Source organism: Onychomys torridus, chromosome 8, assembly GCF_903995425.1.
Source record: "Onychomys torridus chromosome 8, mOncTor1.1, whole genome shotgun sequence".
NCBI classification, from domain to species: domain Eukaryota; kingdom Metazoa; phylum Chordata; class Mammalia; order Rodentia; family Cricetidae; genus Onychomys; species Onychomys torridus.
In genome coordinates this window covers 32,954,881-32,965,379 of record NC_050450.1, presented here as the reverse complement: position 1 = coordinate 32,965,379, position 10,499 = coordinate 32,954,881, and the positions used below count along the sequence as shown (strand labels likewise).

Here is a 10,499-nt window from a genome sequence, read left to right as displayed (position 1 = left end):
CACAAATGTATAAAATAATATCTGAAAACCTAACTTCGTTATTCCTGAGGACTGATCCCCTCCACCAGTGTTCTCTCAGGTTCTTGTCAGGTTAGTGTCATCTTTAAGAATGGCTGGTCCAATTAAGAACCCAAGGAGATGCAGTACCAGGGTCACCCTTGTATTTATACCCTGACCTTACTCCAAGTCTGAGAAGCCTGAGCTATGCAGAGGGAGTGATTGTCAAAAGCAGGGCCTTATCCAGGAAAGAAAGCAGATGGGTGAGAAAGCCTGTTTCTCCTTCCTTCTCCTTCTCAAAACAAGTAGACCCTTGGTGGCTGTACCCCCACCACAGTCCTTCCTGGGTGAAATGTCCTTGCCCAGGATTTCTCTCTCTGACCACCGCTACTGTCTTTGGTCTAGTCACTTTTTTTTTCTTTTTTTTTTTTTTTTTTTTTTTTTGGTTTTTCGAGACAGGGTTTCTCTGTGTAGCTTTGCACTTTTCCTGGAACTCACTTGATAGCCCAGGTTGGCCTTGAACTCAGAGATCTGCCTGTGTCTGTCTCCCGAGTGCTGGGATTAAAGGTGTGCGCCACCACCGCCCGGCATAGTCACTTTTACTTATTACTGGGAGTACTGCAAAGCCTCCCTCTTGGTTTTGCCATCTCCACGTTGACTCTACCTAACAGATCTGTCCCATCCAGCAGATCTTTTTTAAATGTCCCGAGGGCTGTGTCATTGCATTGTCTAAGACCTTTGAACTGTTTCCCATTGCACTTTGAATAAATACACAGCATGGCATAGTGCCAGGCCACTGACCTGTCACCCTTTCTTTGCAGCTTGCCAAGCTCCAGCCTCGTGGGCCACTTGTGATCCCTCTAACACGATGTACCCCATCAGACCTCAGGTCCGGGCCAGGCAAGCTTCTGCTGGGCATTCCTCCTGTCCTTCAGTTCTCAACCACTTTTCCTTGGCCCTTGGAAGTCAGTGTAGATGCCCTGGCTTAACTGACACTTCACCCTTAATCTAAATTAAGATGTTTTTCTCTTGGGCATTTACTACAATGTAGCTCAACCTGTTGCTTATGTATTAGGGCATTTTGTTGGGAATTTTTCCCATTCTATCCTTCCCTTCTGCTAATTTATCCATGTCGTGAAGGTAGAAACTGTCCATATCAATTACCCCATACATAAAGCTTGAGATAGAATATCAGAGTTCAGCTATTAAATGACTCAAGGAATAAATGATTGAATGAGTGGATAAATATTAATCAACAACTTTATGAATAAGTATAGTGTACTGGGGGAATGGCAGATAAAAAAGCAAAGCTGACTCCCTAGTCAGACATCGTGTACTCTATCCCATCCCCCACACCAAACAAATGCCACTCTTGGCCCCCGAGATGTTCTTCATCTTATGTAGAGCCCTCATCTCCATGACACAAAGATGCCCAGGTAACATTAAGATGAATTCTACCACATCTTTCTGCTGTGACTCCAAGGGACCCAAAGACATAGGCTTATGAAAAGGCCAGAATGGGAATTAAGTAGGGAGAATCAAGAAGACAGAAAAGAGAAGAAATGAAAGTCACCACATACTTAGAAAGAAAATTTTATACAAAACATTAAAACTAGCTTAAACAGGTTCTTGTTTCTTGGGTCACACTGCTGCATCATATAGTTGTGTGTATGTACAAGCAGTGTGTGTGTGTGTGTGTGTGTGTGTGTGTGTGTGTGTGTGTGTGTGTGTATGTACCTGGAAGTTTATATGTGTATATGCACCTCTATATTCATGGCACTCTGTACACTAAAAGGAAAGGAGGTAGGGTCGACAGACTACTATTAAAGACGGTCTAAACTAATGCATTTCTTTCCACTCCAGTCAAACAAAGAAAGGCGGGCACTGATCTCCACTACACCCAAGGCCTGCATTAACCAGGAGGGACAGGCTGTAAGAATGAAATTACTAATGTTTAGGCAGAAGAGGGCTTATACTGAGGCAATCCAGTAAATGACACAGTTGAAGAAGTACTTAGAGGGAAAAGGAACCACGTTGATCAGAGCAAACAGAATGAGCATGCCTGAGGCCCCCATCCACTCACATAGCCTCTCTCAGCCTCCTGCCATCTGTCCCTGCATGGGCTCAGCACATGCTCCCTGCAGCAGGCATCTAGTGAGGGGACTTGGGCTTGCCTAAGTTGATTTGCCCAAGATCAGGATCCCAAAAAAAGCAAGCAGGTGCCACTATTCTTTGCATCCCTCTTTAATCTGCAACCCAAATGACAGGATGGCCATGTGGCCAGTCACAGCAGTAAGTCCCTCACACCTGGTGTGGGCTACATGCACGGGAGACTCAGAACAGCAGCCTCTTCCTCAGCAGGAACCATGTAGTTCCCAACTAGTTCTGCACAGTTAGAGAAAAAGCAGACTTAGGAGTCCCTTGCTTAGCAGCCTAACACAGGTGGCAGATGTCTAGTGAGCTGACTCACTGGTTCATAAATCAGGGCAGGAAACATCTGAATGCTCCCTAGTCCTGGTGCCTGCAGATCGTCATCTCAAGCACATAACTTCTTTCTGGAAGAAGAGCCTCTTGCCACTGGAGATATATGCTATGCCATTTGGGGTAGTGCCTAGGGACAATTAAGATCTGAGTCTTGTGAAGCAGCTCTGACTGGGCCAGAACTCACTATCCACACAGTCTAACCTTGAATCTACAGTGATCCTCTGCTTCTGCCTCCCAAGTGCAGGGAATACAGACAGGTGCAACCATTCCTTGCTTAAGGAGTCATTTCAAACTGTGCATCTCAATACAAGTGAAGATTCCTACCCTCCTCAGCCAAAGTGACAAGAGCATGGGCTCTGTGAATTACCAGATAACCTGATTAATACTTACAAAGGGGATAAGTTCTGAAGGACTCTGACCTATTGACTCTTCTGTCCTTTATTACCCTCCCACACCTAGAAGTTACCTGTTTTCAGAACACTCGATCTTCAAGCACTCAACCTTGCTGTCCCCACCCAGTCTGTCTTACCAGGACACTCTTGGCCCTGTGAATTAATGGGATTCATATCTGGAACTCTTCTTTCCTGACTGATTTTTTTCTGTGCTTTCAAACATTGTCTAGTCTTCCTTCATTCCTTCACTGATCAGCGTTCTTCCTGTAAGAGTGGCCACCACTTCTTGCCAGTTGGGTCCATAAAAAACTGTGATGCCAGCCTCAGGGTACCTACAAGAATCTACTTCCTGAGTCACCAGTGACCTGAGGCTTTTATCTCCTTTACCCATCTGCATCTCACCAGCACTAGACTCTCCCATGGCTGATTTCCGCACCTTGATGCCCCTTTCTTTCATTCTTGAGCCCCATATGCTCAATGTGATCATTCCTCTCAAGATGGAACCATCTCTCCTCTCTGCCTGCCCTTTCACATTTCTCACTCCCACCTTCCATGCAGTTTCAGTTCTCTCTCACCTTTGAAAAGCATAGTCTGAAGCTGGTTATCTTTGACCAAGTCCCTCTTCCCAGCTCTGGGCCACAGTTCTGCACAGGTATATACCTCCACAAAGCAATCCTGCCTGGGCCACAAACTCTTCTTTTTTTTTTTTCTTTTTTGATTTTTTTGAGACAGGGTCTTCTCTTCCTGGCTGTCCTGGAACTCGCTTTGTAGACCAGGCTAGCCTCAAACTCACAGAGATTCACCTGCCTCTGCCTCCCAAAGGCTGGGATTAAAGGTGTGCGCCACCACTGCCTGGCTCACAAACTCTTCTTAATGCAGCCTCTAAAATCCGGCTCCCACCTCATCTCTCTCCATTCCCACTGCTATGACCCATCTACAAATAGTCCATCCTCCCTCTCAACTGACATAGTCCTTTGCCTCAGTGTTCCATCACACTAGACCCTTTGCCCAGTGATGTCTAATTGGCTGCGTAAAGCTTCCAACTTTAAGCTCTCCTAGCTTGTTCTAAACTCAACAAGCCCTTGCACATAGTAGGTACTAAAAAAAGAAAAGACACATAACCACCACAACCATAATGAAACAGGTACACCTAGGTTTTTATACACACTAACCCTCCTTTCCATATTTTCTTACCAACAGCTGCTTTGAACAACAAAGTACCAATATTTGACCAGGCACAAATGATGCCTCTACTACTGCTTCTATTAATATTGTTTTAAATCATAACAGGCTTTCAGTTCTGACTCTGCCAGGTATCGTGATAAGAATTTATAGAGACAATGCCATCTAACCTTAACTACCACTCTATGAGTCAGTATTAATGTCCCATTTCACAAGTGGGCCAGGTGAAGCATGGAGGGAAACTGAGTCACTTCCCGGCCTTCAAGGGGCTTGGCTGAATAAAGATAGGCAGTGAGGTGTTATTGCAAGGCACAGAGTACTTTGAAGTTAAAAGCACTTGGTCCATTGGACTGCTCACTAGGGCATATGGCTTGGGCCAAGGGCCAGAGGCACTTCCCTGGAGAAGTCATACTTAAGTGGGTGTCTGAAGGAGAAAATCAGCCTAAACCTGGAAAAGAGGAAGGAAGGAAGGAAGGAAGGAAGGAAGGAAGGAAGGAAGAAAGGAAGAAAAGGCCTAATAAGGAAGCCAAAGAGGAAGCAGGCTAGCCTGAGATTCATTGTTCTTCTACAGAATAAAATAAAACAAGCAGGAATTCTTCCTAGTGTGGATGCCTATAACCTGCCCTCTTCCTGGGTACTAGAAATGAACACCTGTGTACTCGGCCTGCCTGGAAAGCAAGATACCAAGTCCCCCATCAAGCTGCATTCCATTTAAACACAGAAGTTAGGGTGCTCATAAAGCAAACCCTTTATAGAATCCTACTCTTTAAGAAAAAAAAAAAAAAGGATTCACGGAGTCATCTTGTCATCTTATCTTAAGAACTTCATCTCCACAATTAGTGTGATAGATTCCAATTCACCAAAAGGCAGAGGCTCTCTCATAGTGTTACAGAAATGTTCCATATCATCAAATCAAAGAGGGATTGTCTCCAAGAGTCAACAATTATGAACTAATAATGTCAGTTCCTTTAGCCATCTCACATAATGGGGTCACCTTCGACACAAAACACAATCGTTTTTTTTTTTTTTCTTAATTTACAACACCTGAGACATCACTGTCTCTTCCTTATCTTTTCCTTTTCCCTTACATTTGCCTGTGATGAACAGAATGCACACAAACCCTTTCTTGTAGAATGAAATTCTCTGTCTCCTTCATCATAGCCAGCACATTATAAACATACAGCTTTTGTGACATCAACGCAAAGTTTTATTGTGCCGTTAGCTTTGATAGAAAGCACGGCAGAAAGTTGTTTAGAAATTAAATATCTAAAACAAGCTATTTTAAAAACCAGGGCCTTCACTATTTCATGTCTGCAATGAAGAAATTTCATCTTGGGGAGAGCAAGCTGTCTTTCACACCATATGGCTAATGGTGGTGCATAGCAATTAGCCAGGCTGATTAATGGTGAACAGATTCTAATTTTATGCTTATAATTGAGGCTGCATTTGCACCCCTGGTGCAAATTCAGCACATCCCAACTTCCACTTACAACAGGCAAGAAATCAAGAGAAATAGGATGGTATGGAAAGTGAGAATTTTTTTCCTGAAGCCCCTAAAGAGCATCAGATTTGCAATTTAAAAGACTGTTAGCCACACAATAGATGACAGGTTTGTGTAATGGGGTCATGGCAGCCTGGTAAACAAACAGTACCCCTTCCACATATATAGGCAGCCAGGAAAGCCGTAATCTGTAACATTAGCAAGATGACATTTGGAATATGGCTTTTCCCTCTTAGCCACGCGGTACAAACATCATCATTTGCCTTCAGTGGCTTGAGAATTTTATTTTTGCTATTTTTATGTTTCTGAGAAATAGAGGGAATGCTAGCAGTAAAGCACACCAACCAGCATCATAAAGCACTTTGGACCAATGAATTTTAAAAACAAGGGAAATATAAACTGCATTAATAGAGGGGAGGCCTGCGCATGAAAGGCATAATATATCTCTAAGTAGTTCAAGAATAGAATTCTCTCCAGCATAATCCCAACATATGCAGATACAAAATGCAAATAGACGATGTATAGATAGTGCTTGGCCTGTTGGTTGAAATCCATCTTCCTGTTTCCTGTTTTGCTACAGTCGTGTGCAGTTCTACATGGAGGGTTCAGCCTAATGGCATGCTAATTGTAGGAGGCTGAAATAATAGAGAAATGGTTGGGGAAGTAGTAATAGAGACAAGGTCATGTTTTACTGCTTTCAAAACAGATTTGCTCCTTTAATTCTGAAAGGCACCACTCAGCTAGATTATATCCAGTTCATACACACAGGGTAAAACTAACTTTTGCCCCTAGTGTTAGGAGTCCCACAATACTTGGGAATGTGCTGCTACTGTTTTAAATCTGAACAAAAACAACCTAGTTTTTAGAATAATTGATGAGTTTTACAAATCACTAAAGTAAAATGTGCGAAATGCCTCTGTATCTTCTAACTATAAATCAGAAGGATGTTTTTAAATAAAAAAAGGAAAAATGGAATTTTTATAGACCCAAATCTTAATATTTGGGACTTCATTCAGGAAACACATGAAGCCCTTTCGATTCTTTTTCCACCTGTAGGGTTTTGAGATTCTTTTCCAGAAGAGTCCATGAGCAGTAGATGAGGGCTGCCCATGACGAAACAGCAGCTGAAGACTCACTCGGATTGGTCAATGACATTCAGCAGCCGAGCACACATTGTGCCAGGGAGAGCCTGCTCAGCTAACAAAGCAATTAGGAGCCTTCATCTGATGCGGAGTGGCATCTTCCTGCTTTATCCAATTACTTGGGAGCAAAATGCTAGGTTATTTTACAAAGAATAAGAGCACAAGTTAAAAGCCTGCCCCCTGCTCTGGTCCCTCTCCTGTGCAGGCCTGGCTGAGGCCATGGAGGTGAATGTGGTCTCAGAGGCCACTTCAGCATGATTACAGTGGAAAGCGAAAAGACTCATATGTGAGGAGCATAAATTACTAGACCTCTTAGGGATTCCTTTTCACAATCCTCCCTCAATCTCAAAGCTCACTACCTCCAAGAAATGGTAACTTCATGTTCAGATACGAACAGGACAACTCAAAGACCAAATGCAAGGGGAAAAGAAAGAGAGAGGGTGGGGAGGGAGGGAGAGAGAGGGGGGGGAGGGAGGGAGGAAGGAAGGAAGGAAGGAAGGAAGGAAGGAAGGAAGGGATCAGTCTAAGAAGAAATGAGGCTGGGGGGGTGTTATATTAAGTAGAACTCAAAAGGAGTGACTGTGACTTTCAAGCTGGCCCAGCCAGGAGCCTCTGTGGGCTTCAAGTGAACTCTCATTTACCTGTCGAGCATGGAGCTGAGTGCAAATGTCGCCACCAAGCCAGTCCTATTGTATTTGACTCCGCCATGAAAGATGAGGGGAGGGCACGGCTCAGTGGCCATTAACAGTGAAGCATCCAAACGCAAACCGATGTCTTCCAAGATGAAATGTAATAAATAATTGAGAACCGCTGCGATTCCTGACACTGTCAAATGTGTCTAAGAATCCTTTCTTCTAGATTATTTACTAAGAGCAAAATAAACATATACCCAACCAATGGAACTGATTTTGTCTGGATTTGATATCCAAATTCATCTTTACTTGAGAGAAAGAGAGAGAGAGAGAGAGAGAGAGAGAGAGAGCAAGAAATTTCTTACCTGCACATGATCTCATGTGTGAGCAACACGCGGCACATTTCAGGGTTCTTGTCCTGGCCTTCGTACACTATGGCCTGAAAGTAAATACATGTTTTTAGCTAAAAATAGAAGCAAGTAGCAGAGTGTTACCTGCAACAATCTTGTTCTTCACCGCCTTGCCCCTGCTGGGGGCCAATTAACTTTTTAGGAGCAAAAAACCTCACTGGGCTGATTATTTCAGGACACATTGCTCAGGATCAGCCCAAATTGAGTGGAATAGGATGCGATCCTCTCTGCCCTATCAACCACCTCATTATGCACATCTTTGGATCAGTGCATGTGATGGGCATCTGTTGTCAGGGCAACCATAATTCTCTTTCCATACAGAATAAAAATAAGTCTAATCAATAAAGAGGGAAGCTTCAGAAGGCTGAAGAAGTTACAATATTTTGTATTTCAAATGTAGAAAAGCATGTGGGTTTGATCATCCAATAGAACACATTTGCCTCTCCACTACTCCTAGACCCAACAGTTAGTGTTCTAACTGGCAGGCAGCAGAAAACAAGTTTGGGGAAAACTAAGCAGTCTGTTCACTGACTATGTCATTTCTGTAGCAATGTAGTCAGGGAAGACCCCTCTTCCTACCAAGAGGCTGAAAACATGTGCTGTGTAGGGTGTACACCCACCCAAACAGGAACACTTGCCAGTATATGCTGTGTGGGGAATGAAGTCACAGTCAGCTCCCTAAACGAATTCTGTCTCATTCTCAAAATCCAGAGTCCTAAACCACGAACCACAATGCTTTGTTCTCTCTGTCTCTGTCTCTCTGTCTCTCTCTCTCTCTCTCTCTCTGTCTCTCTCTCTCTCTCTCTCTCTCTCTCTCTCTCTCTCTGTAACACAATCACATTTTACTTCAGGACACCCACCCAGTCCCCCAAAACCTCAAGCTTGCACATGGATCTACTTGCACAGGTTACTATCCCAGCCAAAGAAAAACACAGTGCTATTGGTAGAACAGGATTCTGCACCAGCATACATTTAACTCACTTAACACTGTATCACTGCATAATACTAATATAACACAGCTTCAAATTGTTAATAAAATTACTTTCACACATTCACAGAACCCTCAGTTTCTCAGTGACAAAGCTATTTAAATTAGCCAGAGATTATTACGTGGTGCTCGAAAGTACTTCTGTACCTAACTTCTCATTCTTTCTCATGTACTTTGGTTTTGAACTTGGAGACAGAAACCTCCACAACTTAAGACCCAGTGCAGACAGATCCATGGGTCATGACCTGATTATAGTATCTGAACACAAAGCAAAGCAAACTTTGCAACACATTAAAAATTACGGGAAAAGGCTTGAGGGGGGGGAGGCACATTTCTTTACCACTGGCCCATTAAAACTATTTTTTATGGCTAACATCATAACCTTGTGTTTAAAAAATAAAATGTTTTTCCTTTAACTGTAGACTTCTAGAAAGGTTGAAAGAATATATTTAGAAGTCCAGGGTAGGATACTCATTACCCAGATTCCTCAAATGTTTGCATTTTACTAAATTTGCTTCCTCTTTTTCTCTTTTTCTCTAAATCACTTTTTAGCAAATTGCAGATATGGCCTCAATATATCAGCATGCATTTCCTGAAAACAAGGCATTTTCATGCATAATCACAGCACAATTATCTAAATCAGAAAATTAGCATTGATACAATAGAATAATCTAATCTCCAGACCTTATTGAGGTTTACCAATTACCTAATAATGTCCTTTACAGCAAAAGCAAATCCAGTACTAATCACTGCGCTCAGCTGTCATGTCTCCTTTCATTCTGAATATCCTCCAGTCATTGGAGTTCATGGCATTGACATTATTGAAAATGCAGACCAGTTACTTTGTGGAACATCCTTCTCTTCGGGTTTGTCTGGATTTCTCCAGATCATATTGCAGTCTTAGACTTCAAGGCAGGACAACAGCACAGGGTAATGCTGAATTCTCTCTGAACTAGGTACTATTATCCACAAGTTTATTAGCAGCAAAACTCTGACCATTTGATTAGGGTGATGCCCATCATCCAGCAGTGACCACAGGTCAGCTTTGCACACTATAATACTACTTTTTACCCTTTATTAGTTTTTCATAACTGTTTTCTGGGGCAATAACTTGGATTATGTTAATGTCCTATTATGCTTCAAATCTTTAATCACTAGTTTCAACATGCATACTTAATTCTTCCTTTATTTTTATTATATTTATTTATTATATTGTGGAGGGGGCATGTGTGTGTGTGTGTGTGTGTGTGTGTGTGTGTGTGTGTGTAGGTCAGAGCACAGATTGCAGGAGTTGGTTCTCTCTTTCCATCATGTGGGGATCAATAATTGAACTAAGGTCTCCAGGCTCACTCAGCAAGCACCTTTACCTGCTGAGCCTTCTCACTGGCCCTCCTTCCTATATTCCTAAAAGACCTTTTCAAATTCCCAAGTCATTTCTTTACTGAAGAAAATGCAGCCGGGTGTGGTGGCGCACGCCTTTAATCCCAAGAGGCAGGCAGAGGCAAGGAGATTTCTGAGTTTAAGGCCAGTCTGGGCTACACAGAGAAACCCTGTCTGGAAAGAGAGAGAGAGAGAGAGAGAGGGAGAGAGGGAGGGAGGGAGGGAGGGAGGGAGGGAGGGAGGGAGGGAGGGAGGGAGGGAGGAAGGAAAGAAGGAAGGAAGGAAGGAAGGAAGGAAGAAAGGAAGAAAGGAAGAAAGAATGCATTAATTAAAATATTCTGAAAACCAAAAATTGCGGCCAGTAAGATGGCTCACAAAGTAAGGGTGTTCA

General features: G+C 42.9%; 1 protein-coding gene across 6 annotated transcripts in view; it reads right to left on the bottom strand.

Moving 5' to 3' along the window:
- Ebf1 (EBF transcription factor 1) overlaps nucleotides 1-10,499 on the bottom strand; it is a 389,991-nt gene that overhangs the window by 367,188 nt on the left and 12,304 nt on the right. For all 6 annotated transcript variants that reach the window (XM_036197564.1, XM_036197565.1, XM_036197566.1 and 3 more), the window contains exon 5: nucleotides 7,696-7,769. In XM_036197564.1, coding sequence (XP_036053457.1) covers nucleotides 7,696-7,769 — 74 coding nt within the window. The remainder of the gene's footprint in view (nucleotides 1-7,695; nucleotides 7,770-10,499) is intronic.